The 27797-nt window shown below is 49.8% G+C and overlaps 2 protein-coding genes across 5 annotated transcripts; both read left to right on the forward strand.

The window, feature by feature from the left end:
- The first annotated feature begins 1078 nt into the window (after positions 1-1078).
- ATP6V1G1 (ATPase H+ transporting V1 subunit G1) lies at positions 1079-4365 on the forward strand. Its single transcript, XM_042830682.1, has 3 exons — positions 1079-1195; positions 1649-1749; positions 3651-4365. The coding sequence occupies exons 1-3, from the start codon at positions 1114-1116 to the stop codon at positions 3822-3824; spliced, it is 357 nt and encodes a 118-aa protein (XP_042686616.1). The 5' UTR covers positions 1079-1113; the 3' UTR covers positions 3825-4365.
- Positions 4366-4423: 58 nt separating this feature from the next.
- On the forward strand, positions 4424-22249 carry TMEM268 (transmembrane protein 268). 4 transcript variants are annotated; one of them, XM_042830681.1, is made up of 11 exons: positions 4424-4509; positions 4915-5065; positions 6079-6363; positions 12278-12578; positions 13622-13731; positions 14441-14548; positions 15027-15176; positions 16114-16224; positions 17017-17097; positions 17623-17796; positions 18532-22249. In XM_042830681.1, exons 4-11 carry the CDS (start codon positions 12473-12475, stop codon positions 18802-18804), a joined length of 1113 nt encoding a protein of 370 aa, XP_042686615.1. In that variant the 5' UTR covers positions 4424-4509; positions 4915-5065; positions 6079-6363; positions 12278-12472; the 3' UTR covers positions 18805-22249. The 4 variants fall into 4 exon arrangements, with proteins under 4 accessions (XP_042686615.1, XP_042686613.1, XP_042686614.1 ...); XM_042830679.1 differs by having other exon boundaries at positions 4467-5065; positions 5665-6363; XM_042830680.1 differs by lacking the exon at positions 6079-6363 and having other exon boundaries at positions 4467-5065.
- Positions 22250-27797: the final 5548 nt, after the last annotated feature.

The following is a 27797-nucleotide window of genomic DNA, read 5'->3' on the forward strand; positions in this document are numbered from 1 at the left end:
AAACCTGGTCCTGCTCCACACATTGCCCATCCCCAGGCTTAACATAAACTCAGATTGATGGTCAGAGCTGAGCGTTAGGCCGAGCTGACAGCCCCACTTTGTTAATCTCCAGGCCCTGCTGAAGGTCACCCTGTCACGCACTCATCCCACTCTATAAATACACATTTGATTCATTGTCTCACGTCCCTTCCACCACGGGGAACAGGAGCAGTGGATCAGCCACCACCAATCCCTCCCTGCGGGGATGTGAGTCACTGCCTCGGCGCTGCCACTTCCACCCTGGCAGTAATGGTGATTTATGCTCCAAAAAGTGTCAAGGAATCGCATTCAGGGCTTTCTACTGCCACTGGGATGTGATGGCTGAGGGCTGGGATGGGGTGAAGCCAGCACCTTCATGGCGGGCTGGGGTTGCCAGGTGTCTCTGAGATGTTAGGGATGGCCATGCACAGTGGGGGGGAACAGCTACTTTGATCAGGAAATGCTTCAGCCCAGAGGGAACCAGAGCTTCCCGCGGGTTAATGGGATGCATAGAGCACCCTGTATTAGCATCACAGCATGGCTGGGCTGGAAGGAGCCATAAACCCCCCAGCCCTACCCCTGCCATGGGCTGGCTGCCCCCCCTCAGCTCAGGCTGAGGGCCCATCCATGGCCTTGGGCACCTTGAAGGATGGGCACCCACAGCTCTGGGCAGCAGTGCTGGGCTCTCGTTATAAAGTTAAGCATTAAGCTGTGCTTTTTGGTTCGCGACCCTGCAGGGGGGTTGAAACTCGATGATCATTGCAGTCCTTTTTAACCCAGGCCATTCTATGATTTTACGGATATTTTAACCACACGTTAAGCACCGCAGCGTGCTGAGCTGCCGCACTGGTTAAAAGCCACGCCATTAAAACATAAATAAAGGAATCCGTTCGTTGCCTCTCATCTTCCGTCCGTCCCACAGAACGAACGGGGCACAAAAGCAGAGCCGCAGCGCCGCGGGCAGGGGGGCGTGGCTTTGAAACGGAAGGGGCGTGGTCTAACGGGCGTAACGTGGTGTGGGCGTGGCCTAGTGGCTTGGTCACGTGACGCGGTGACGCGGTGACGTCAGACGTCGGCTGGGAGCGGAGGGTCGCCATGGCGAGCCAGTCGCAGGGCATCCAGCAGTTGCTGCAGGCCGAGAAGCGCGCTGCCGAGAAGGTGGCCGAGGCTCGCAAGCGTGAGTACGGCTTGTGGGGTTCCGGGAAGGCCGGCTCGGGCCGCGTCAGGCCTGCCAAGGGCTCCGCGTTGGGCTGGGCCTCAGCGTGCAGAAGCCGGTCGCTGTGGCTGGCCCTGTCGGTGGCTCTGGCAGGGTGCGGTGGGACGTTCGGAAGGGAAGTTCGCGCGGCAGCCGGTCGCTTCTCACCGTTGCACAGCTGGAGTGAAAGAAAGCTGGGATTTCACGTTCTTTCTGCTGCTTGGGGTCACCCTGAGGTGCTGCGTGGTCGCGTGAGCGAAGCCAGATCCGTATGTTGTCTCAAATGCCTACTGGATGAGCCTCCAGTTGTGGCTGGAGGAAGCTCACTGCTGAGTGGGGTTGGTAGGGTTGTAGCTGTGCATCAGGTAGCTGGAGCAGTGGAGAAGCAGGCTGGCAGCACTTTCTTTATTGTATACGTGTGTTCTTTGGAAACAGGAAAGAATCGGAGGCTGAAGCAGGCAAAAGAAGAAGCCCAGGCAGAGATTGAGCAGTACCGCCTGCAGAGGGAGAAGGAATTCAAAGCCAAGGAAGCAGCGGTTAGTTCACTACATCACTCTCTGTTACTGCCCTGCCCCCTCGCTCTGACAGCTGCCCTCAGTGTGGAACGTGTTGCCAGAGGTCTGCTTCCCTTCTGCTGATACACGGTCACATGTTGGAGAGATCGGTGGAAATGAATCAGAGCACGGTGTGCTGCATCCCAAGAGCTGGGAATATCAATTGGCAATGAATTAACTTAATAAACTCGTATACTGCCTGGTGCCCTGATGGGTCTCCCTCTCCTCAGACCTGCTCTGTGTAGGAATGTCAGAAAACACTGAGCAGATTCCTCGTCTGACAAGCAGGTTCCCATCATGCTAACTTGGTAGGAACTTACTTTGGAGACACAGCTCTTTCTGAAGTTGTAAGGCTTGTGCTCCGCTCAGCAGTTTTGCTTACTGTTTCCCATTCTCCTTTCATTCTGAGTAAGAAGAGCCCTCAGAGGTGCACAACCAAGGGCCTCTTTCGTGGTGAGGGCTGTAGTGCAGGTAGAATGTTTCCACTTGCTGTGTACACTTGCTGCCATTTCTTCTGAAATCTTCAGAAATTGATCTAGCAACTCTGCCCTCTGTCCTTCTTCTAGTTAGCACACCACGTCCTCTGTTCTCCTGTGTAATTACTTCTCCTGCCAATCAGTGTAGATTAGTATTTTTAAAGTCATTTGTTAGCTTGCTTCACGGTGTGTGTGATAGTGAGCAATTCCAAACTAAAAAGTGGAATTTGCTGCTTGACAGCTGGTTCTGTTCTACTTGTTCTTCTCCAGAGAAGTTTTTGAATTCAGTCGCAGGGTATTACTTGGCTCAGCTTTTCTGTGCCCACGTTTTCCCCACTGTGTAATCAATGAATGTACAGATGTTACAATTATCAAATGTAGCAGAGAGTTTGGCTAAGCAGTTATTATACCAAAAAAGAACAGACAGAGTGCTTACCCATGTCCTGGGCTCGCTGTAAAACTCCAAAGGAGGGATCTCCAGCAGAGATCCTTCCCCACTGGCAGTCAGCTCTTAAATGGGTCTAGGAGAGGTGCAGCCAGGCTCCGTCCCTTCCAGCAGCACAGGTGAGTTGCCTTCACCTGCTCTCCCAGGGCTGACTTGGTGCTCGCCTCAGGTGATCAATCAGAGGCTCAGGCTGTGATTCAGCAGTTCCCATACACCCACTTATAACAGGACTTCTCTTGCCCTTGCTTACTGGTCAAGGGAGACACTGTAAGCTACAAGAGACTCCTTGGGATGAACATGACCTGGACCACAATTATATTTAGGAGTCAGGTTTCTTGAAAGATTCTCAAAATACAGAAGCAATCAGGGTGATCTGAAGTCTGTGCTTAAACTAAATCACAAGTGTTATTTTATTTGTGCTATCTATGATAGTAGTGCACAGGGCTTCCCAGTTTCAATCACCAGTACAGCAGGACATTGACTTAAAGTAGTAGAATGGCCTGGGTTGCAAAGGAGCACAATGCTCATCCAGTTCCAACCCCCTGCTGTGTGCAGGTCACCAACCAGCAGCCCAGGCTGCCCAGAGCCACATCCAGCCTGGCCTTGAATGCCTGCAGGGATGGGGCATCCACAGCCTCCTTGGGCAACCTGTGCCAGTGCCTCACCACCCTCTGGGGGAAAAACTTCCTCCTAAAACTTCAGGCATTCCTCAGAAGCTCGTGCTCCAAACATGATAATTACTGAGTAAGAGAAGATAAAAGATGTAGGCTGTTATGATAAACTAGGACATGTTATGTGGGAAATCTGAGAGGACAATCCAGGCATGCTCCTACTTCTTGCAGCACAGTTATTTCCTCAGCAGACATAGCTGAGATGCAGCAAGGCAGTCGAGAGCACCAAAATATTGAACCAGTCAGTGTTTTCTTTGCACGTAAGCTTTCTCTTCCCTTTGCTGTTTGTAGGCACTTGGATCTCATGGCAGCTGTACTACCGAAGTCGAGAAGGAGACCCAGGAAAAGATGAGTGTAATCCAGCAGAACTTCCAGAAGAACCGTGAGCTGGTCCTCTCCCAGCTGTTGTCTCTGGTGTGTGACATCAAACCTGAAATCCACGTGAATTACCGCATCAACGGGTAGTGCAGGAAGGAGGGAGAAGGGTACCAGGAGCGCTGGCAGCAACATTTGAGCTTCAGGTGGAACGTGCAGCTCACAGCCATAACTGTTCTTCTTGTAAAGGTGTTAAATTATTTCAGTGAGTGGTAGGTCATCAGTGTTTCATTGGTTTCTGTTAGTTTCTTTCTAGATTGAGAGCTTATCCAGACATTACATGGACACGTCTCAAATCTGTGCTAAGTATCTATTCAAGTTGACAGATTAATGCTCCCTGTTTTCTGGTTAGTATTCAAAGAAAGGCTGTCCTCAGAAGCAGAAAGCTGACCTGAGTCTCTAATCTGGACCTATGTATTCTTGTTCACTAAAATGCATTTTTTCAGTGTGTTGTTAGCATTTGTGCAAGGTTAAACTTCATAAGAATTCTCTGGCTGTACAGTGCTGGCTGATGATGTTCAGGTGCTTGAGTTTCTCTGTCTTGAATATCCTCTGTATATTCTGCTGTTAGCTTGAGTTACAGGTCTGGCTCTATGACACTTGAAAGTAAAAACCTCTACTTAACTCAAAAGTCTCTAATCAGTCTTCTTGTAACAATTGTTCTGAGAGTACCAGCAGGACTCACTGTTGCATGAAGAGTCTGGGCTCTGGAGAATGAATATCAAGTATTAATAAGAGAGCAAGAAATAAAACAAATGTCTGAAGGTCACAGCAGGTAAGTTTAAAATCCATTACAGATCTCCTCCTCTTGGCTCCAGTCTGATGCTTTACCTGCCAGGTTGTTCCAAAAGCCTTCAGGAACAAATGTTCTTTGAACTATTAGGAGAAATAAAACGTTGCCAGTTCAACAGTATAGTTTGATAGCCAGGCACTGTGCAGTAATTATCCTTCCCTGGTGGCTGCTTGTTTATACCAAGGTCATGTAGCATCCTGCTATTCCCAGAACAGTGTGAAATAAGTGTTAGGGCTGTCCATGCCTCACTTCCTAGCTCTTTAATCAAGAATACACACAAATACATCATGAGCTTTTGTGTTTCAGCAGTTTATTCTGTCCCAGCAGAATATTAAAATATAGCTTTGCTTTCTTATTTTTGAGTTCAATTTAATACTTTTTGCACAGTAGAGACCTCAGCCAGCACGAAGTGGATCAGAGCTGCAATTAATGCAGTTGCCAGTCTAAGGAGGAAGCCTTGCTGCTGTTTCTCAGTCAAAACATCCTGGATTTTTGCAGACCTTCAGTGCAGCACTGAAAAGCCTCTCAGACCCGCAGGGTAAGATTGCAGTTGGGAGGGAGGAAAGCAGGATGGATGGAAGTCTTAACAGAGGAACAAGTATCTGCCTGCAGTCGTGCTGTGCTACAAAAGAGAACGCTGTGTTGTCTCCTGTTGGTTTTTTATGTTAGCATATTTTATGTTAGCATACTCCAATTCTTAAAGGATCTCTTTAGGAATTGAGGCTATTAAATGGGTTGTAAAAGTGAATCAAAAGCTCCTGTGAAGTAGAATCTGTCAGGCTGGGAACACGCCAGGTCTGTGCAAGGAGAGCAGAATCAAAGCACTTTTAATCAGATTCATCTGACGGCCAGAGAAGGGCTGTGGCCTCATAAAAGGTTGCAGCCATGCTAATTCTAGTCTGTCCTTTGGAATTGAAGCAGTTCCTCCTGTTGAGAACAGGTGGTCAGGCTGCAGCACATTGGTGCTTTGTGAAAGTCCTGGTAGCTCCAGGCTGTAATTAGCAATTTCATCCTGTTTGTTTATCAGTAAAAGGAGACTTGCTTTGTCTGCAACAAGCACAGCGCGTGCCTCCACTTCCTCACAGTTCATAAGCTTCCCTCTGTTAAATGAGCACTTTCTGTTCTTACCCTCTGCAGTGAGGAAGATCCAGAAGGAAAGGATGTGTAAAATTCTCCCCAGATTATTCCCTCGCTGGCAAAACAGCACGTGAGGACCTTCCCTTTGAAACATGCAGAAGTTTCAATGCTTGCAAGAACATCAATTTTCTGTAATGCTTCCCTGAAATTTACCTGTTGAGAATTACCTGGCTGTGTAAACTCACACAAAAGCATTTCCATTTGCTTCTCACTGGGAAATCTGGCTTTGTGATCTAGATAAGTTGCTTTAGTTCTTAGTTAGAAGTTCTTTAATCTTACAGTGAGGCGTAGTGGGAAAGGAGACCTTATGTGCCCAAGCCAGACTGTGCTGAAAATGCTCTGTGGGGAACAATGTCATGCTGGCAGAGGTCTGGAGTTGCTCGGTTTCTTACCTCTATGGTCTGATGTTTCCAGCTTCCTCCTGTTCTGCAACAAATTTGGTTAAGAAGGGCGAGGCCTATCCTAGCTGCTAGTGCAGATCTGCCTCCAGAGTCCCACTGCTGCTCTGACTGCGTTGTCCCTGGCAGATGTGACCCTAAATGCAGATCACCCTATGTGTAAGGAGTTGGAGCTTGCCCTTGTACCTCAAAAAGGGCCCAGAAGCTGCTTTAAGCATATATAAAACTGATTCTTTTACTTTGAGTTCTCATCCCTGGAAATATGGACAAATTGCCTGCTCAGTCCTGGTGCTGTATGGAGGTAAAGAGCATTCAGTGCATGTGCTGTTCTGGTCATGCAGGATCAAGTGGGTAACTCTGGCTGTTTTCTCATGGTTCAGATTAGCATTTTCCTTGGATGAAATGGGCACGTCAGGAGGTTAACACAGCATGATTTGCTAATGGCCACATTGAGGTTCATAAGCAACGGTCAGTACTTGGATTTTTTTTGTAGGATTCCTTTTCAGACATTGTATAATCAATGAATGTACAGATGTTACAATTATCAAATGTAGCAGAGAGTTTGGCTAAGCAGTTATTATACCAAAAAAGAACAGACAGAGTGCTTACCCATGTCCTGGGCTCGCTGTAAAACTCCAAAGGAGGGATCTCCAGCAGAGATCCTTCCCCACTGGCAGTCAGCTCTTAAATGGGTCTAGGAGAGGTGCAGCCAGGCTCCGTCCCTTCCAGCAGCACAGGTGAGTTGCCTTCACCTGCTCTCCCAGGGCTGACTTGGTGCTCGCCTCAGGTGATCAATCAGAGGCTCAGGCTGTGATTCAGCAGTTCCCATACAGACATCATGCAGGCCTACATTAATAGTTGATGTTTTTCATTTCTAAAACATCGCTGAGAAGATCTGTCATCTGTACTATGGGGAAAGCACCAGATGGACAAATGGTTTATTAGCACTGAAATACCAGCGTCGTCTGGACAGCTTAACATTGCAGTACGAGGTGCAATTAGGACACACATTTGTGCTGCTTGAAGCCTGAGTTCAATTTTCAAGGCTTGCTTGTGCTGATGGAGCTTGCTCCCTGCTCAGCTTGGGGTGCTCAGCCTGAAGGTCAGCATCTCCTTCTCTCTGCTGCCTGTTGCAGGAGTTCTGGCACAGGTTGCCCAAGGAGGCTGTGGATGCCCCATCCCTGCAGGCATTCAAGGCCAGGCTGGATGTGGCTCTGGGCAGCCTGGGCTGCTGGTTGGTGACCTGCACACAGCAGGGGGTTGGAACTGGATGATCCTTTCAAGCCAGGCCGTTCTATGGTACTCCAGATAGAGAACCTCCTGTGTGGGACAGGCAAACTGGAAGGAATTGGGCAGTAGCAACTGTGGGCAGGTGGACTGTGGTCTTCAGTTGTTGCCCACCACCAGGGGTTCTTGCACTGCTGCAGATTAAGATGGGAAAACCTGAATCACCTGATTCCAGCTGAGGTTTTGGCTTGCAGGTCTCAATAGAAAAGTCTATTGAGAACCCTCAAGATCAACATCTTACTGTAAAAAAGCAGTTCAAAATATTCCAAGAAAAAAAGGTGAGTCTCATCTTTCTTTGAGGCTGAAAGGAGACAACACTAATTTCATGCAGAAAAGATTGTATCTCAGACCGGCATAGGAATAGAAAATAAATAGGTATTAAATTACATTTGGCTGTTGCAAAGTAATCTAATAAAGCATCTGCTGAATCAATAGCCAAATCGTTATCCAAGGCACACAGCAAGCATTCTTTTTATTGTTTTTTTTTTTTTCCTTAAATTCGAAGCATAAGAAAAAGGATTTTGCATTACCATAATAGAAAGAAGCAGAGTGCTTGAAGTCTCCACAGGAATAAGGCAGAAAGAAAAGAGCCACACTTTATGCAAGTGTCATTTTCTTCATTTGAAACATGTATTTTAGGAATATTGTGAAATGGAGACTTTGCATTTAATGACTGTCAGATCTGTCAGCTTTGCTGAGCTGCCTGACAAAACGCAGCCTGCAGAAGAAGGCTGTGCGCAGGGAGAGGGGAAAGGCAAGACGAGGCTCTCAGCAATTCTGTTCACCTAATTAAGGCTCATTGGGGGAAAAATACCAAACAACAACAAACTGACGGAGCAGCTACCTGCTGAAAATGCAGTTTCATTAAATAGAAGGAGATCTGCTGTGTTGGCTACTGCTCACGGCTGCAACTTGCATGGCAGGGACTGCAGCTGCTGTTTGCAAGCAGAGCACTCCTGGAATCGGGTTCTCTGTAATGTATTCATTAATGCAGCGCGATGGAATAGGGAGTACAGTTATATTTCCAGGACACCAAGCTGGGAAGAGAAATAAGCAGCACAAAGGATTGAATTACAATTTAAAATGATCTTGAGAAAAGGGCTAAATGATCTAAAACGGACAGCGTGGAACTCCCAGAAATAGAGAAGTGCAAAACTGAACTAAAAGTGAAACGAAGAGCACGGAGCAGCTGATAACCTCTGTACAGGTTGTGAAAATTTGGGTAAACCCCCCCCAGACACAGAACTGGCCAAAGCTTTATTTTTGAAATGGAGTTGTCACAGCACAGCAATGCAAATGTCTTGTGGCAGATGGAGGTGAGGAAGAGATTCGTTGTGGTCGTCTTTGGCAGATCTCTACTTGCAGGGCTTTGCTCCTTGCTTTGCAGGTGGGGCAGCTCCACAGGCTGTCAGCTGTGCTCCGTGCAGCAGCAGCACTGCTGGGATGCTGCCAGCACCCCCCGTCTGCTTTACAGGCAGAGTTCCTGATTTCTTCTTCCTGTTCCTAGCTTTCCAAACGCCTTCCTAGTTTACTGATTGACTTTGTGTTTGCTTTGTAACTGCAGTAATTGGTGCTGCTCTCACAGAGTAATGGAATGGCCTGAGTTGAAAAGGAGCACAATGCTCATCCAGTTCCAACCCCCTGCTGTGTGCAGGTCGCCAACCAGCAGCCCAGGCTGCCCAGAGCCACATCCAGCCTGGCCTTGAATGCCTGCAGGGCTGGGGCATCCACAGCCTCCTTGGGCAACCTGTGCCAGTGCCTCACCACCCTCTGGGGGAAAAACTTCCTCCTAATATCCAACCTCAACCTCCCCGTCTCACTTTAAAACCATTCCCCTTTTCCTATCACCATCCACCCTTAGAAGCAGTTGTAGCCCATCCTGTTTATATGCTCCTTTCAAATATTGGAAGGCCACAATGAGGTCTCCCTGCTGCCTCCTCTTCTCCAAACTAAACAAGCCTCAACCTTTCCTCATAATTCAGAGGGCTGAATTTCTATCTCCTGGCTGCTTAGCGCTAAAGTTTTGGTGGGACCATTAATAGGAGGAACAGGAATGTTACAGGACATCTGTGCAATGCCTAGATTGTTGTCAAGGCCGAGTATGAAATATACAGGCTGTTGATTGAAATAGATGACTCACTGAATGCTTTATTGGCTGTTCTGCAGTGAGATGAGCGCATTCAGGGAGCTGGATGGCTGCAGAGCTCAGCAGAACAGCTGCACTTGGGTTGTTTTTTGCCCCCTCCCACCTTGGCAGGGTTGGCTGTGTTGGTACAACAGGGTGAAGCCAAGCTCAGCGCACGCATAGAGACACTCCTTGCTCAGCCAGGGGTGCGTGTGAGCAGGTAATGAGGGCAGCTGCTCCCAAGCCTGTTGCCCTCGCTGAGCTGTGCCTCAGGCGCTTTGCAGGGAGATGATGGTGCTCTTTCCCAGCACTTGGATCACCCAATTCTACCGTGCGTGGGCAAGAAGGAGGAAGCAAAGCCAGATCTGGTGAAGAGTGCTTGAGAAGAATGCAGCCTTGGTATGGGTGGGGATGGGAGCTGAGCCTCGAGCTACCAACGCCGGTGAGAAGATGGGTCTGATATTTTCACCACCTGGGTGATGCTATGTGTGAGCCACCAGCTCCCAGGGAAATGATATCTCGTGTGGATCAGCGGTCTGAAGGCAGTGCTGCTCGCCGTGCAGCCACGTGATTTAATGAACACTTTGCTCAGCAATGTCTGGAGCCAGAAGGATTGCAGAAGTTCAGCCCTCCCGAAGCGGAGCGGGCTTTTCTCCAGGAAGTGTGCACACACGGCACAGTGAAGCATGGCAGGATTTGTTACTCTTTTTTAACTGTTCACTAGCAGTTGCTCTGATATTTGACTGACTGAATTCCCAGCTTTCGGGTTCCCTCCAGCTTTTCTGTGAGCCCCAGGAAGGTGCACCCCAGCCTTCTCTCTTATGCTTTCCCCCAAACCTGTCTCTTTTGGCCTAGAAACCACAGTGCTTTGGGAAGGTCCATCTGGCTGTGAATCCCATCCTGCTTCCATTCTCTGGAGCACAGTAGCCAGCAGGAAACCTTCTCTTCCCTCAGTATCAGAGCAGCCTCCTGTTGAGAGCTGGGCTGCAGTTCCCACCCCGTTACCTCTGTGCCTTGCTGTGACCATTTGCACAACATCATCCTGGAGATCTTTGCTCACCCCTTCGGATTCCTCCAGCCCCGCTGCTGATGCACGGCACTGGCTCAAGTATTCACCACGGCTCGTTTGATGCAGCTTCAGGATGTGTACTCACTGAACCCTGGCTGATGGAGAAGGAAGAGCAGAGCCTTCAACTGTGCCACTGCTCCATCCAAAGCCCTCCTTGAGTCCAGCTGTGGACCCTTACCCTCCAAAAAGCAACCTGAGCTCCTGCAGCGGAGTCTCTCCCCGATGGGGAAACAGCCTAGAGAAACTCTAGAGGGTTAAAAAAAACCACAGCTCTGAAATGAGCCCGGGGGAAAAGTCACATGCACGGGGAGGTTTTGCAAGTCAGTGCTTGTGGCGCGGGGTGATGGGAGCGCAGAGCTGCGGGCGCTCGCCTGCGCTGTGCATCCCAGCAGTGGGACCTCCCCAACCTGCAGGGCACAGTGATGGGCGGTGCGGGGCAGTGAGGAGGAGGAGGGAGCAGAGTCTGCACCCCAGGAGCACGGCTGGATGAGGTATGGCTCCGGTGGGCTCTCCGTAGTGAGGACGCAGCAATGGGGCTAGGTTGGCTGGGGCTTGGAGAGGTCTGTAGGGGCAAGGAGGCAAAGGGAACGGCTTTGTGTTAAAATAAGAGGTGCACAAAGATGCAGAGCCCTGGGGAGCGCAGGCAGGGAAGGCTTTGAGGGGCCAAGCTCCATGCACGGAAGCTATAAGAGGCAATGGAGCCAAGTGAGGTCTGTGCTGCACAAATGGCTTAAAGCAATGCTGCTGTTGTCTCTGGGCTCGGCTGTGCTGGGGAAGGCTGTAGCTGTAGAGCTGCCCTGGATGCTCCCACAGAACTCAGCATGGGTGCCTGGGACAGAGGGCACTGCTTCAGCTCTAACTTAATGTGACAGCTTGTAATTAGGCTTCCCTTCTGTCTCCAGCACTGAGTGGGTGCTGAGGCCATCTCTGTGCACAACACGCACCTCTTATGCAAAGTGCACCATGTTTGGCTTCTTTAAGTGTTGAGTTTCCAGCCTTTGCAGTTATTTTGTTCCTTCTTTGCAACCATACAAACCTTTTGTTTTGCTTCCCTTGCCTCAATTTCCTGTCTGATAGTCCAGGCTATCCTGGCTTTGTGCAAAGGGGTGATTGCAGCAACAACCATGAGTAACAAAAAAAAGCAGCGGTCCTTTTGGAAGGAGAGCTGCTGAAATGTGATCCTGGGCAGTGTGCTCTATTTGACTGCTTGAAGCAGGAGGTTTGGACTGGGTAATCCCAAGGGGTCCCTTCCAACCTCAACTGTTCTGTGACGAGGGATCCCCAAACCAACCTCCTGGTGCAAAAAGGTGGAGTTAAGCTTAAAATTAAATGATAGCTTTGTCAGCAGAGTTGCAAGAATGGAAGATAAGTAAACTTCAAAGCCTTCCATGCACTTGGTTTGCATAACCACCCGCAGATCCTTGCAGCATTCCCTGGAAAACCCTTGGGAACGGCAGCTGCTGTGGGGGTGAAGATGAGCAGAGCTCCCCATGTTGCTTCCTGCTCTGCTGCTGCTCTCCTCTGCTTGGGCGGGTGCACAGTTCTTCCTTATCTGCACCATTTCCTTCCTGTGATAGGGTATTCCTGTAATCCAAATAAGCAAGAGGAAAGCCTGTGCGTATTGCACTGTTAGCACCTGCATGGTGGTAATATCAGAGAGCTCAGCGCTGTCATCCTTTATTTGCTGCCTCTGCAAGATTTCTGAATTCTTCTCCTTCCTCTTTTCGGGGCTAGAAAATGCTGCCATGCTCATGGAAAGCAGAATCTCCAGGAAGTCACCAGTGGGAGTCTGAGTGAGGATTTCACAGCCTGGTCCCCGGTGAGGAGAGCGAGCTGCTTGCTGCCTGGTGCTGTGAGATAAGGGAGATCCAAGAAACGCTGAATTGCTGACGATACGGCACAAAGTTCTTAAGGAGCGGTGCCTTCAGCATGGCCCATAAAAGCCAGGATGGTGGGATTGAGAAAAACAGCTCGCTTTCCTCCGTCCTGTATTGTAAGAGTGATTCGAAGGAAGGATCCCCGCAGTGGGTGCAAGGTAAGTGAGCAGGGTTGGACCGGAAAGTCCTTCAAGATTCTCTTCCAACTTCAGCTGTTCTGCGGGTCTCTGAGCTTGCTGGTGACTGAGGAATGCAGCGCTGAGCAGAGCGCCAAGCAAAACCTTAAATTGTTCTTTGCAAGTGAAGAAATCTTTGGGAAGCTTGACCTGTGCTTTCTGAGTGCCTCTCCTCCCCATTAACTGAGTTCTGCCTCTGCAGCAGTGCCTCTGAAGCAGTGCCATGGATGGCCTTGTTTGCACTGTATTCAGCAGTTCTGTTCGTGGCACCTCCTGTGCTCTGCTTTCACAGCACTGAAGCAGCTCTTGTTGCTCCAGCAGAGGTCACAACCTGAGCTCCTCTGCATATTTTGGGTATCTGAGCTTGGTGTCCTGGCATAGTCTTATGCGAAGCACCTCAACCAAAGCCATGGAGAACAGGAGAGCCCATCCCAAGGGCTAAGGCCATTTGTTTTCATTCTTTCTTCATACTCATCACCTCCACTGCTAAATCTGGGGATTAACTTCAGCATGAAAAGTAGGACATTATTATCCTGGAGATTCTGGATGCATCTTCCCTTCTTGACTTGAGGCAGTCACACCCTACTGTAATGCAATTGCCTCAGTTAACTTGGCACCTTCTGTACCTGAGCAGTGAAGAGATGATGAGGATAGAGGATGAAAGCAGGACAGAAGGAAAAAGGGAGTGCACGCTGCCCTTGGGCCAGCACAGCAGCCTGGGGGAGCACTGTGCTGTGCCATAGAAGCAGCCCCAAGTCATGAGCTATCCCCAGAGCTACAGAGAGAAAGGAAAGCTGGATGAAATGTGCCAGTGAAACAGGAGCTCATGTGAAAACACCACTTTCTTGGCCCTCATTTCTTCCTGTTGGCATAGCTCAGCTTGTGTAAGCTCTAGGGGAATGCCATCCATTCGAAGTACGCCGTGGCAGTCTGTGTTTTCAGCCTTCCCTTCAGCACAGGCTTCTGAGCTGCTGGCATTAAACTCATGCCAAAGCTATGCTGCTGACCTCTCTGGGTTTTTGCAGAACCCCGCAATGGCCAGGTGCTCATGGTTCTCAGCATGGACAACACCTGCTCATCTGCCTCCTTCGACATGGAGCTTTGTGCAGAGAAACTCCAGTCCCTTGGGGTTCAGGTAAGCTGCTCACCTGTCATCCCCCCTGGCGGCCCATTGGAGTGAATGCTGGCTGGGTTGACACTGTTTGCACCCAGATCATAGAGAGCTTTTTTAAGATTTTTGGTTTTTTTGGGGGGTGTGAAGTTGGTTTGTTTCAGTTTAACTTCAGTCTATTCCTCATTGACTTCAAGACAACTGTAATCACCTTGGCTTAAAGCTCCGTGAAGAAACCCATTCAGCGCAGGTACAGCTGAAGAGCATGAAAGCACTCCAATGTGCTAGAACATCCCTGGGACAATCTGTCTCGTCTTGTCCTTTGCCATAAAAACAAGCTTTTTCTCTTATGACTTTCCCTGCCCTTTGCAGGGAGACATAGCTCACTGCAAATGAAGCATGCAGCATTCTGGTCAATGACAGCCGTAGGGATGAGGCTGGAGTCTGAGCCTGTGCCCTCTGCACACACCGGGTCTGCAAGGCAGGCTGGGCCCCACCAGACCTGTCAGCGCTGTTCTGATGGAGCTGAGGGCCTGGTGGGGTTGGGGAATGGCTGTGCCCCAAAGGGCAGTGGGGGCTGCACAGCTCCCAGGGCAGTGGGCACGGCTCTGGAGTTCAGGGAGGCCGTAGGGTTGTGCAGTGCTGCGTGGAGCTGGGAGTTGGACACTGTGATCCTTTGGGTCCTTTCCCACTCAAGGCAATCCATGATTCTTGCTCCTGGTTCCCTGAGCAGGCGGCAGCGGGTGAATGGAGGAGGCTGATCGAGGAGGCAGTCCTGAAGCCCGAAGTGAGGCGATACCTCTTCTACAACTCCAGGGCATTCCAGATAGCCATTGCTCTGGTAAGGATGCTGGGCGCTCCCTCCATTTTCCTGTCTTTTGCTTTGTTTTTAATGGAAAGGCTGAGTTTGATAGTCCTTAGCATCCCCCTTGAGCCCAGTGTCCATCTCCCTTCACCACCCTGAGTGCTCTGACACAGGAGCTTCCAAAAGAGAGGGACTATCACAAGCGTTATCCATATTCCTCAGTGAGTGCGTAGCTTATCTGAATGGAAGAACACAACTGAAAACGTTCCTAGATATGAATCATCATTAATAATTCAGTTTGTCTTTGATGATTGGTAACTTTTGATGATAAACTAGTTCTCAGTCCTTCTAGACCCCTCTCTCCTTGATTTATTATTGCAAAGAGCTCATGCCCTCCCTCACTCTCCGAATATCCCAGACGACTCAATTAATTTATGGCAAGGTCTCTTCTTCCCTTGACTTCTCTCTCTTCTGAAGTTTTACAAGAGCCATCCATCTCTCTGGGCTCTCACAGATTTTCTACATGTCTCTCTGGATAAACATTTACACCACGGTCCAGCTCTGCTCCTTTGGGCACTACTGGGAGGCCAGCGTGCTGGTGACTCTGGCTGCTGTGGCTGTCACTGTGGTTGTGATCCTGGTCATCGACCACCGCCAGAGAAAGGTAAGCTGACCCAGGGAGCGTGGGGAATGAGTTCCCTCCCACTGAAGTGCTGGGATCTGCAGCTTTGGTACATGTCCAAAGGAGGGCTGGGGAAGGACCTGGAGCACAAATCTGATGAGGAATGTCTGAGAGAATTGTTCAGTCTGCAGGAGAGGAGGCTCAGGGGAGACCTTACTGCCCCGTACAACTCCCTGAAAAGAGGTTGTGGTGAGGTGGGGATTGGCCTCTTCTCGCATGTAGCAGCGATAGGATGAGAGGTGATGGCCTTCAGTTGTGCCAGGAGAGGTTCAGGTTGGATGTTAGGAATCTTTTCTTCTCCAGAAGAGCAGTGGTGCATCAGCACGGGCTGCCCGGGGAGTGGTGGAGTCACCATGCCTGGAGGTGTTGCACTGAAGAACCGTGGGGATGTGGCAGTGAGGGACACAGTTAGTGGGGATGGGTTGGGATTGCGTTTGGTGCCCTTAGGAATCTTTTCCAATCTTAATGATTCTGTGTGGATGCTCCATCCCTGGGAGGTGTTCAAGACCAGGTTGGATGGAGCCCTTGGCAACCTGCTCTAGTACCAGATCTGGAGGTTGGTGGCCCTGCCTGTGGCAGGGGATTGGAACTTGATGACCTTGAGGTCCCTTGCAATCCAAGCCATGCTACGATGCTATGATTCTATCTCCTAGATACATATGGGGATGATGGTTAGCAGGGGGAGGACAGAGTATTTTTAGAGCAGGCTCAGAGATCTGGTTCAGGCAAGGGATGTTGTAGCTGGGTGTCATAATGCCTAGAAAGTATGTGTGAAAGTAAGAAAGGGATGCTCAAAGCACCTGCTGTTGCTGGGAAAAAGCAACCATTGCACAGCTCCCCCTCCCACAGTGGTGAGCAGCCTTGAGCTGGGCCAAGTTTTGCCACAGAGCAAGTTATTTTTTCCTGCATTCTTTCCTAGATAAATATGAATACAGACGTGCGGCTGGCAGCTGTCAATGAATTCTTTATCAAACACAGCTTAATTCTGGGGATTACTGATGTCCTGGATGGGCCACACAGCATCCTACAAGTATCCTTTCTGTGCAGAATTTTTCCTAGCCCCTGAGCAGCCTGATCTGGTGAGGGGCAAACAGCCCATAGCGGTGGGGTTGGAACTTGATGATCTTTAAGGTCCAATCCAACCACACTGTGATTCGGTGATAGGGAGAATGTTTATTGATGTAGTGATCCATAAGGCTTTACACAGGGTGGGATTTCTAAGGTTGTTTTCTTCCTATTGGATGGCGTGGAGAAGTGGGTATTTTTCTTCTCCCATCCGTAGGCATTAAGATATACCCAAAGGCCACTGGGAAGAGTCTAAACGACTGAAGTGAAATTAGTCCTTGGGGCAGACAATTATTCCTGAAATTGTATTACGTTTACATGGCAATGATGAGTCTTATTATGAGAATCACAGCAGTGTGCCTATGGCAAAAACAAACAAACAAACCACAGAAAAGTGGAGTCCCAGTTGTGTTGTTCCTTGCAGAGAGGAGCTAAGCCAGCAGCATCTAAGTGTCTCTGCTCTCAGGAAGCAGCAGGGTCTGTTGTGACACAAGGGGAAATAGTTTCCAACTAAAGGAGAGGAGATTTAGATTGGATATAAGGAAGTTTTTTACAGTAAGGGCAGTGAGGCACTGCACAGGTTGCTCAGAGGGCTGGTGATGCTCCATCCCTGCAGACAGCCAAGGTCAGGCTGTTGGGGCTCAGAGCACTGCTGGAGCTGTGGGTGTCCCTGTGCACTGCAGGGAGTAGGACCTGATGGCTTTTAAGATCCCTTCTGACTGAAACCATTCTATGATTCTTAACCTGCTCGTCCCAGCTGTGGTTTGTGCACTTCAGCCCCGAGCGCTGCCTTCAGTCCCTGTCAGCCCACATCACAGAGCTGCGGCAGGCACAAGAGGTAAATGACAGCAGGCACAGCCTGTGGTGGCACGGCCACCCTATGGCCTGTCTGTGCTGGAAACCGGGAGCTGGGCAAACTGGGAGGTGGACAAACTGCATCAACTGGTGCCCAGTGCGGCAGGAATTTATTTAGGACCTGTGGTGTGAGCATAGCTGGGTGATCGACTGCGCAACTTTCAGTAAAGCAAAGTCGCCAAGGGTAAATGCTGAAGGCAGGTGTTACTGTCTGAAATAGCTGACACCTTGAGCTGTCCTCTTGAAATAATGAGATAGCCTGAGGAAAAAATAAGCACCGCACTGGGTACCTGGATGGGAATTTCGTCCTCTTGGCCTTCGGAAAGTCTCTTCCTTTTTGTGGGTGCATAGATATCTAAACTCTACTGGCCAGTTGTGGCTGTAGGACAGGAGGTGAGGGGGTACAACCCCCAGATCTTGTACTTTTCTTGACTCCTGGGAGGATAGTTTTGGTAGGAAATCATGTTCTTTGTCTCCTTGCATCCCCCAAACTGTCCTTCTCCTGCAGCTGGGCTGGCGGCACAGGCTGGACCAGCTCTGTGTGGTGATGGAGGTGGCTGTTCCTGCAGCAGAGGACACTTTGTGCGAGGAATCACCTCTCCTATCCGGTGGGGAGAGCTTCAAGAAAGAGTCCATGATGTGCAATGAGCTGCTCCACCTCATCCCTGAGGGCCCCCCAGAGGTAATGACAAATACCCTCCTATGGGCAGAGCACCTCCTGGGCAGATTGCCTCCAAAGCTCGTCCCAGTAAACATCACCTATGGGGTAGAACAGCTGCAGACCTAGAGGTCCCCTCATGTCTTATCCAGTCCTGACAGTACTAAGCAGTTCATGTTTATGGCCTTGATGCTGTCTGTTACTGGCCAGACGTTTCCTTCTGGACCCTATTTGGAAGTAGATGTCTGCTAGAACCTGGTGCCCATGTCTGGGCCAAGTATGGCCATGCTGACCCCTCAGCTCTTCCATGGAACATGCCCTCAAACACTCGTGCCATGCTGAGTGACAAATGTGTCCTCATTTCCACTCAGCAAGAAGCTTCAAAAGAGATTATTCTGATTTATTTCTCAGTTTTCTGCTTGCTGTTACTAAATGAATTTAGTGCAGGTGACATCCCTGTTGGTAGAAGCTCTCCAGCCATCTGATGGCAAAAAAAAAACAACACCCAAGAGGAGGTGATGGCAGAACAGGAGGGTCCCCGAGCAGCCTGGCTCCCAGCCACTCCATCCCAGCCGTGGGCTGGCCTTGCTGCTTGCCCCCAGCCTGGCATGTCACTGTCCTGGGGACAGCGTGACAGCGCTGCTGAGCAGAAGGGGATGTGGAACAGTTATGTATCCGTCCTTGGCTTCTGTCCTGATTCTGTTGGACAAGAGCAGTGTTTGAATGAGGCAGACACTGACCCGCTCGTGCTCGTTCCAGGTGATGGCCCAGCAGCTCCTGGTGATCTTCAGTGCCTGCTACGTGCGGCTGCTGGTCAGTGGCCGGCTGCCCCGTCCTGTGCTCTCTGGGCACATGGAGGGCAGCAGTGTGCCCTGCCCATGCCAGTTCATCCAAGCCTCTGTGCTCAGCACAGGGCGCTGCTGGCTGCCGGGCAGAGGGCTGCGGGGGGCTGAAGGGCAAGAACAGCAGTGTGAAGAGGCAGAGAAGGCTGTCACCACTCATCCCGGACTCTGGAAGAAGGAGTGGAAATAGGACTCTAATAAAGCATGCAAACTTGCCATGCATTCGTTACTGCTGTGCTGTAAGCCCACAAGCCATAGCAGCGGGGTGTCACCGGTTCGCTGTGCACAGGGGTGGTACGAACCAGGCTCTCAGACTCTGTGCTTTGGCTGATTTTACCTTCTTGGAAGCAGTCTGAATGCAAAGTCAGTGGGAGCACAGTTTGTTTTCACAGTATACAAATTGGATTCACTGCTGGGATGCAATGGCTTGTGCATTAGCCACGTGAAGTGCTTCTTGGTATGGAGTGCTGCTTGGAAAACCTCCTGCTGGGTCAGCATGAGGGAATCAGGCCAGGCTTAGAGCACAGGACTCTCCAGCAGAGCCTGAGGAGGAGACAAAGCTCAGCAGCTCCCATGCTGTGTTCTGGACACCACTGTTGCCCGCACATCCCAGTGAGGGACATGGCATCCCCAGGGAGGTCTGTGGTGTCTGCAGGGATGGATGCAGCCTCTCTTATCCACAGCGACAGGGGGCTGCCATGGACCCTTCGTTACTGGTAGCTGAGACAGCTTCCCTAATTGCAGTAAGCACCTAGCAATTAACTGGGTGTTAAGCATTGAGAAAAACTTAGCTTTAATCAAAGAAGGAGTTTGATTCCTCTTGCTAATGCACCCCAGCACCTACCGTGCTCTGGCCTTATTGCAAGGCAGATGGTTAACGCCTCACTTTTCCTTCCTGTGCTCGTAATTAAAACATCAGTGATGAGAGACATCCCTTCCCCCCTCCCAAGGATACAGTTGTTATTCTATGGGAAATGTGATATTCTGGAGAGTTTACAGGACCCCCAGGCACACAGCTCCCTGGTACATGGCAGTGCATTCTGTTACCAGCAGAGTGCCAGGTGATGTGAAGTCACAAAGGTCCTCCTAGAAAGACATTGCTCGGGGGGTATCAGTGCCACAGTGGGGTATGGCTGCATGGCCCTGCTTTTTGCCCCAGAATAAATCACTCTGTGGGCTGCTCCATGGGGCTGAGCGGTGGCACTCGATGCTGCTGGCAGCACAGAGTTCCCAATTTCTGGGCCATGTAGCTTTGGGCTGAGGGGAAGGGGACAACAGTTGGTGAATGGCAGCAGTGCATCACAGGGGTTGTACCAACGGCCCTCCCCATGCTGCCCAGAGCCCACCCCCATGAGATGGGAGCCCTGCTTGGGAGAGTCTGCCAGGAGATGCCGAGTCTGTGATAGGGTGCAGCCAAAAGGAACAGAAGAAATGGAGTTCATCTAATGGGCTGAAGGAGTGGTGCTTGGGCCAGTATCCTGGCTGTGATTCAAGCCACTCCATGATCAGACTTTCTCCCCAGACAAGCTGAGGCCATAAAATATGCAGCGTATTTGCCATGCAGAAATCCCACTTATGCTCTCTTGAGGTTTCCTTACCACTGATAATTACTCAAACCATTTTCTCTGGGGCTCAGCAAAGCTGTCCTTCCCAGCCTGCCTGCCTCACTCTCCTCTGCATTTTTGCATCCCTGCAGCCCGGTTCCTTCTCCTCCTGTGGGGGTGGAATATGGCTCCATGGTGTGTTTGAAGCATGGGGAGCTGGAAGCTGAACAGACCCAAGAGCCAGGTGAATTCTGAATCCTGTTTCCTTAGGCCGGAGCAATGTGCTTCCTATCTCCAATTGCTCCTCAATGAACTGAGCTCCTACCTCAATGACCTTGCCTCGGGGCTAATGGGAAGCAGGCACTGCATCTCACAGCACTGCAAACCCATGGCCTGGGCTGCTGCGGAAGAAAGTGCAAGATTTATGGTGTGAGATAGAAAGGAGATAACATCACATGGTCTTGTTCCGGTGTTTCATGTTGGGAGGTTTGAGAAAGCTCTGATGCACAGGGCTGAAAGCTGTAATTTGGCACAGAGAGCTTTACATCAGTGGGAGCCCTGCTGTGCTTTTGTGCAGTGCCAGTGAAAAGCAAGGGCATGAATGAATGTGAATCACAGAATGGTTTGGGTTGGAAGGGACCCCAAGGATCATCAAGTTCCAACTCTTAAAAGCATGCGCCACGATCTTTGCTCTTAATGCTTAATAATAACTCCCCATCACATCACCAGACAGCACTGGAGCCTCCAGGAATGCGTGATGCAAGATCTGTAAGTGTGGTAAAATTCAAGTCAAGGAAAAAATCCAAACCCTACGCATCCTCCTGCTGCTGCCCCAAGTCCTGCCCCAAACCCACAGCCATCACTCCCTTCTGGAGGACACATCCTCCCATCACAGAGGCTTTGACAGGACAGGAGCGAATGGCTGCAACACAGCTTTGTGTTTTAGCAAGGAGAGCTGGAGGGTTGAGCTTCTCTTCCAAAGCTTTGCTTACCAAGCCTTTGGTTTCCCCCACTCCAAAACTAATGCAGGTAGGCGTTGCCCCTTGCCCAAAGCGTGCCGTAGAACTGGTGTGTCCCGCTGTCCCGGCTGTGCAGGCACATCCCTCTAGATGGTGCTAAGCTAAAGAGAAAAGGGTGGCCTTGGAGCGCTGTCCTGCACTGTGCACCTCTGCATGTTGGGCACCGCCAGGTCTGGGATGGGAGAACAACTCTGCTCACTGTGTGTTCCCATGCATCCATTCTCGTGCTCTCCTATGGCTCCTGAAGATATCCCTCGAGCGAAGGTAACGAGAGCTGTTACAAGGAACCATGTGGCCACTACAGCATGGACTAAATGCCTGTTTTCCCAAAGGAAGGCCACCTCAAGAGCCAGGCTGCCAGAGAAGAGCAGTGGGGGATAGCTGTGCAGGAGAGAGCTTACCGGTCAGCAAACAGATTTTGTTTTGGATGGGCAGTGAGTATGCTACTGAAATAGAGCTATTGTTAGAAAAGGCTTATTTTTGATCCTATGATTCAAATCTGTTTTTCTTCTCGCGAAGTGCAAATGGGGGAAGAGCATCCCAATTGACACTAAGACCAGTGTGATGATGTGACACTGTGTGGAGAGGAGAGCTGAGCTCCTTGTTCTGCAGAGACAAAGGTGTTTGTGCACGTTGGTCCCATTGATGCATGACTTGGTGCTTTGGGAACAGATTTTGTTGATCTCCAGTATAGGTCTGTTGGTGTCAGCAGTGAGTGCAGCTTCTACTCCTACAGCAGAGGAGGAAAGCTTTGGCCAAGTTTCCCTTCCAAAAATGGCTCATTTCCATTCATGATGAGCCCAGAAACTGGATTAAGAGCTCTAGTATTTGAAATCCATAATCTGGATATGGTTTTCAGAACAGTTCAGCCCCTTTGTAAGTGGTAAATTATGCTTATAAGAGCTCAGCACTTTGCCTTGAGCATCCTGATACAAAATGCAATGATTAGTGTAAAGTTCATCACCCAGCACTCTGGTATTGTGGGAAAACCATGGTGATGATCAGAGGTGATGGGAGACATGAGCTTTTCTGAAGGTCAGATTCCTCATTTTCTTCTTTCCTTTCCAAGAACTGCCAGCACCTCCAAGATACGATGCCCTCACGTTAATCCCTGGGCATCCTCCAGACAACCTAATGCCCCTCAAAGCTCTCAAAGCTACGGACATTTCCCATGACCCCAGCACACTGCCTTGTGATGTGGCAGCAGCGAAAGGCACAGCGTGCAGCTGTAAACACGGGGCTGCTGCTGTTTACTTCAGCTCTGAACAGCAGCCACAAACAGGCCGGGATGGAAAACTGCATTGGCGTCACCAGGAATGGAAGCGTCAGCAAATGTCAGCTACTCCAAACAAAGCTGTCCTCACAATGCCCGGCCTGCAGGGAATGGGATGGTGGCAGTGTGCTGGAGCTGGTGAGGCTGCCTGAGAATGCAATCACCAGATAGGAGAAGGCGTTTTGGAGCCAAAGTTGGCGCGGTGTTTTTCCAGATGCTTCATTCTTGGCATCAGCGGTGGGGGATTCCTGCTGAATCGAACATTCCTCAGGTGGGACTGGCACGTAGCACCTTGACGACCTCTTTGCCAGTGCACAGGTCTTGTTTTGTGGCAGGCCGATGCCACCAGCTGCACAGGGCTCTTCTTACCAGCCTGGATGCAGCAGTTGCAAAAAACACAGCAGGTTTCTGAAGAACTGGTCCTGGCATCTGTAAGTCATGCAGAGGTGAAGGTGATCACCAACACTGCATGGCAAAACCCCCCAGCACGGTTTGGCTGTGCCTTTCCCAGCCCTCATTACTCAGCCCAATTTTCTTGCAGCTGTGCCTCTTTTTCACAGCACTGTTTTCCTGCAGGAGGAGGTTTGTGTTGTGCAGTTCTTTGCCTTCTACTTGTTGCCCACTCTGTCTCCTTGGTTGCCGTCCAACTTCCAGCGAGTTCACGATGCAAACTAAAACTGGCTGCTGGAACAACTTGCAAATGCAAATCTGCATTTTCTGTCCAAGCTGTCGTCGTGTTTTCCCCCACTGTGGGCATCAGCAGCAAGCAGTATGCACCAGCACCAAGCTGGGTGAGAGGTGGAGTCCCCACCCATGGAGCATGAAATGAATGTGATACAAACTCCTTCCCACCAGCATCTGGTGTCACGTCTCACCACGAGTGAGAAATCCCAACTTCAGGAGAGGAAATACTTTTTTTTTTTGCCTGATTCCAAAAGTACTATTTGGATCCTTAAATGTGCGAGCTGAAAGTTTTCATTCGACATCCTTGGCTACTACTGATGTGTGTGCAATAGCCTCATGTGATGCAGCTCTTTATCAGGAAGGAATCCCAGCTGTAGTTAACTCACGCTGCAATGCCATCAGGCAGCCAATGAGCTGAGGACATTTGACTCATGACTCCGACTTTTGGTTTTGTTGTAATTCCAGATTCATTTCCAGTGATGAACGATGGCTCATAAGGCACGGCAGTGCTTCCAGTAATGAAAGGGAGATCACAGCAGCTGCATGGAAAGGGAAATACTTTCCCAATGACACCGTGTGCTGTTACATGGCCAGGCTGCAGGATATTTCTTTCAGGCTGAAACAAGGAGAAAGTTGCATCAATGGCAGCAGGATGATTGGGACCCTCAGGGACCCTAAGCTGTGAATGAGGCACATAGAAAAATGCCTTTTTCTTAAGATTTCCCCAGTATGGAAACGATTTGTGTTTAAAGAGATGATGGTTGCATGATAAATACCAGTGAAATATGTCCTTGCCCATGGTGGGGGATTTGAAACTACACCATCTTTAAGGTCTCTTCCAACCCAATCCATCCTATGATTCCACAAATACCAAATAACTGTAGCAAAAAATGTCCAGGTGTTGGTCAGTACCTTGAAAGAGCCACATCCTTAGCCAGTGTAATAACTGTACCCTGTCTGGAGGGTGATAAATGTGATGAACTTCAACGGGACTTCATCAGCTCACAGCCACTGAAGCTGCGGTTGGTCACATTTGGAAGCAAATTGCATGAAAATGGTTGCAATTAATGTAAATGGGAGTGATGTTTTTACAGCAGGCCAGGGCTTTAGCTGTCACATTAATGGAACATTATGGAGAAATTGCTCTGGGCTGCTTCAAAAATGAGCCTGGGGCACTCATGCTGCGTGGCAGATGCCGGCCCTGTAGGTCCTGCCCGGTGAGCAGCCTCTAACAGCAGAATTCTCCCCACCAGAGGTAACAGTGCTGAGCGAAGCACTGAGATCTGTGCTGAGACAGATCAGCACTGCTCAGGGCTGGCTGGCACTGGCTGTCCCAGGAATGCACTGTATCACTGGGGTAATTCCTCTTGCTGCCTGCACATCCGTTCTCCTCGCTGTCCCACCTGAAGGATTTCAGGCAGCCTCTCCTCACCCACATGCAGAATCTCTTTCCCTGAATAGGAATGCAAAGGCTCAGGGCCACAAGAGCTTCGGGAGTCACCCCTGGCAGAGACCAGCGTCGTCTCCTGGTGTTTTCCAGGGGTGAAGCTGTGCCAGCAGGCTGGGCTGCAGTCCTGTTGCTGCTCTTGGCACAAGTCGGTGCAGGAGCCCTGGTGCTTCCTTGCTCAGCTCCTCCAGGGTAGGGCAGGGCTGGGCTGGGAGCACAGTGGGAGCAGGATGGCTGATGTTCCTTGGGCTGCCATGGCTTTTATCAAAGGAGAGCGCTCAGAAAATCATTACTCCCGTGTTTTTTTTTAACCTGCTGTTAAGGATGCATTGATTCTAGGAAAGTGCTGTTTCCTCCTTGATATAAATCGTAATGAATAATTCTCGGTAAAGGCAGTGGATCATCTCCTCTCCGCCTTTGGTTTATTAAATATGTTCCTATTAAAAGTTATGATCTCATCTGCTTTCACTGTGTGTTAAAACCTGTTTCTACATCTGTTCACAGAAATAACCCCCAGCTAGCTCGTATTTTCCCATGCCTACCTTATCCTATTATTATTCTTATTCTTTTAACAAGAATAAAATAAGACTGTGAAATAGAATGCAAGAATGACACAGTACAGCTGAGATTAAGTGCTGCTCTGCTGAATTTTGCCAATGTTGCTTTCCTGGAGGACACTTTAGAGTTGATTTTCTTGTTCTCTGCCCATGCTGGTTACAGGGATGAAATGTTTCTGCAAATGCTGCTGTGGTTTCTTCTTCCCCGTTGTGTTGTTTCTAATTGGGATACATGCAAGCAGTCCCTCCTGCTTCTGCTTATCCCACCTGCAAACCCTCTAAAGCAGTGACCCTACTTTTTTTCAGTTCTTCTCCCAGTCCTGCTTGGGCCAAGAGTTGCTGGTCCATGGAATGAGCAGGGAGAGAATGGGGCCAAGAATCTTACTGCAGAAGGAATAAGGCCAAAGCCGCAATGGAGACTGTGTGCAGGGAGCAGAGGATCCCCCAACCCCTAAAGCCTGCTGCAGCAGGAGGACGTGGTCCAGGAGCACCCAAACATTGATACAAACCTGCTGATTGAAGCTCTGTGGGGCGGGATGGGAGCTCAGGAGAAGCACAGGTTGTCGGTGAGATGTGCCTGGAGCAAACACATTGTGCTGGCTTCCTGTACTGCGCAACAGCAGTGGCTTTCTGGAGTGTGTGTCTGGATGGATGTCTTCCCATGAGACCTTTCCCCCTTTGCCATCTGGAAGCATCCTGATTTACTCTGCCTGGAAAAGAGAAACAGCTCTGAGCAGCTCCACTTGCTGGGGCCTTTTGGGAAACTGATGAAGTTCAGCATCCGAAGTTCATCATCCATTCTGTACCTTCATACCCCTTGTTCTCATCTACTTTCCTTCCATGCTGCTCAGGTCCTTCCTCCCAGCCAGAGCTGTGTGTGAAGATCTGGGTGCAGCTCATCCCGACTCACTGGGAGGCTGCTGGATGCACTTTCTGCTATGTCCTAGATTCAGCACCGAGTTCTTGGATAAGTGTGAAAATCCCAGGCAAACAGGATTTAAAAGTGGCCCAGGCTATCAGATCTGAGCTCACCACTCCAGAATAGCTCATCCAAATACTTCACGTTTTCAAAGAAGCACCCTGCTGTCCAAATAGTAGCAACACTTGGCCAGTCAAAACAGCCATCTGGGAAATGAGGCATGTTTATGGAGTTTAGAAGCAAACAATAAAAAAGCACACAGCCTTTGTGCTTTAGTGGGAACTCCAGGTTAACAAGGGACAGGGACTGGGCACAACGAGGTGCTGGGGCACAAAGGGAGGCAGTAGGAAGGGGTGATGAATGCATCCCTGTGCACTGAGCTCATGAGCTATCTCTTGTCAGGTTTACTGTTAGTGTGCTGAGTGCTGCTGATGTGCTCACATCTGGGTGCACGGGCTATCACTAAGAACAGAGCCTTCTGCCATCCCAGAGGATCAGCTGGGAATGTTAATGCTTCTGGCAGCTGTTTCTCAATGTGACACGAGGAGCCCAGCACTCCCAAATAGACCATTCAACACCCCAAATCCCCATGGAACAGTGCATACTGCATCTGCCTGTTTAGGTACAGTGCCAGGGGATGGGAATGGTTTTCTGCCTCAAGATGCTGCCATATCTCCAGGTCTTGTGGGCCCAACCGTGTCTATGGCTGTGGTCCTGATCCTGCTGCTCTGCAGGCACCATAGCTCCAAGAACTGCTTGGATCTTGATTACAGTTAAACATCAGCCTTACCTGTGCTATTAATGGGGTCTTTCTAGGAACTGGGCTGGTTGCCTTCCCATCTGCAAAACCCTGTAGAGACAAGTCCATCCCTGGAGCCAGGAGAGACCAATGGCCAAACTGCCAGCCACAGCTATGCAGGTCACAGGTTGGGCTGGAGCAGTGTGAGATTCCCTGTCCCAAGAGGTTGCATCACACTTGAATCACCCAAGCGAGACAAAGATGTCATCATCACCCTTCTGCTGCTCTGTGTAAAGCGAGGTGTGAGAAGAGTGAGTCACTGCCTTATGCTTGCAGGGGAAATCAATGATGAAAGCAGGAATCCAGCTCTGGCCTGCAGCCAGGGGTGGTGTTTCAGAGCAGCAGACTTCCTACACTTGGCACTTGGCTCAGCACCCACATGACTTGCATGCCATGGCAGCGTTTTGGAGAAGACCGGAATAGGCAGAAGAGGAAGAAAAGCCACAAAACTTAAAAAAAAAACCACAGCGGGTGATAAATGAATGAAAACGTTCCCATTTTCATCAATGGAATTATCCCCAGTTTACACAAGATAAATCTGATTTAAGAGCCGTGCCCCTGTTTGTGCCAGGTGAATGGCCTTGCACATCAGCATGTGAGGCAAGTTGTATTCACACCCCTATCTAACCACAACAAAGAGGAAAATTATTTATGAGGGCTATTAACATAATTGATTAGCTGAGGAACAGTTGCCACCATACAGAAACAACACACACGTGTGTGATTAGCATCTTGCAGCTGAGCTCAGCAAGTATTTGTGTGCCAGTTGTGAGGTATTCAGACACCTCTGGCCCATGTTAATGTGATTGATGGAGTGTCTGAGCTGGCACGCAGAGTCAAACAAAACAGTATGTTGGGTGGTTTTTAATCTCAGCAAAATTAAGAAGATCTTGTGGCTGATGAGGCAAGCTGTCTACATCCTCATGACTAGCCCTTTCTGC

Source organism: Centrocercus urophasianus, unplaced genomic scaffold (assembly GCF_019232065.1).
Source record: "Centrocercus urophasianus isolate 14NV4802_14NV808 unplaced genomic scaffold, USGS_Curo_1.0 seq_34, whole genome shotgun sequence".
Lineage (NCBI taxonomy): Eukaryota > Metazoa > Chordata > Aves > Galliformes > Phasianidae > Centrocercus > Centrocercus urophasianus.

Excerpts from the sequence above, each read along its gene's own strand:
- TMEM268 (XM_042830681.1), top strand. The coding sequence starts at position 12,473 with ATGGCCCATAAAAGCCAGGATGGTGGGATTGAGAAAAACAGCTCGCTT. Across the intron at positions 12,579-13,621 it reads ATCCCCGCAGTGGGTGCAAG|AACCCCGCAATGGCCAGGTG; the intron begins GTAAGTGAGCAG and ends GGGTTTTTGCAG. Across the intron at positions 14,549-15,026 it reads TCCAGATAGCCATTGCTCTG|ATTTTCTACATGTCTCTCTG; the intron begins GTAAGGATGCTG and ends GGGCTCTCACAG.
- ATP6V1G1 (XM_042830682.1), top strand. The coding sequence starts at position 1,114 with ATGGCGAGCCAGTCGCAGGGCATCCAGCAGTTGCTGCAGGCCGAGAAG. Across the intron at positions 1,196-1,648 it reads GGTGGCCGAGGCTCGCAAGC|GAAAGAATCGGAGGCTGAAG; the intron begins GTGAGTACGGCT and ends CTTTGGAAACAG. Across the intron at positions 1,750-3,650 it reads TCAAAGCCAAGGAAGCAGCG|GCACTTGGATCTCATGGCAG; the intron begins GTTAGTTCACTA and ends TGCTGTTTGTAG.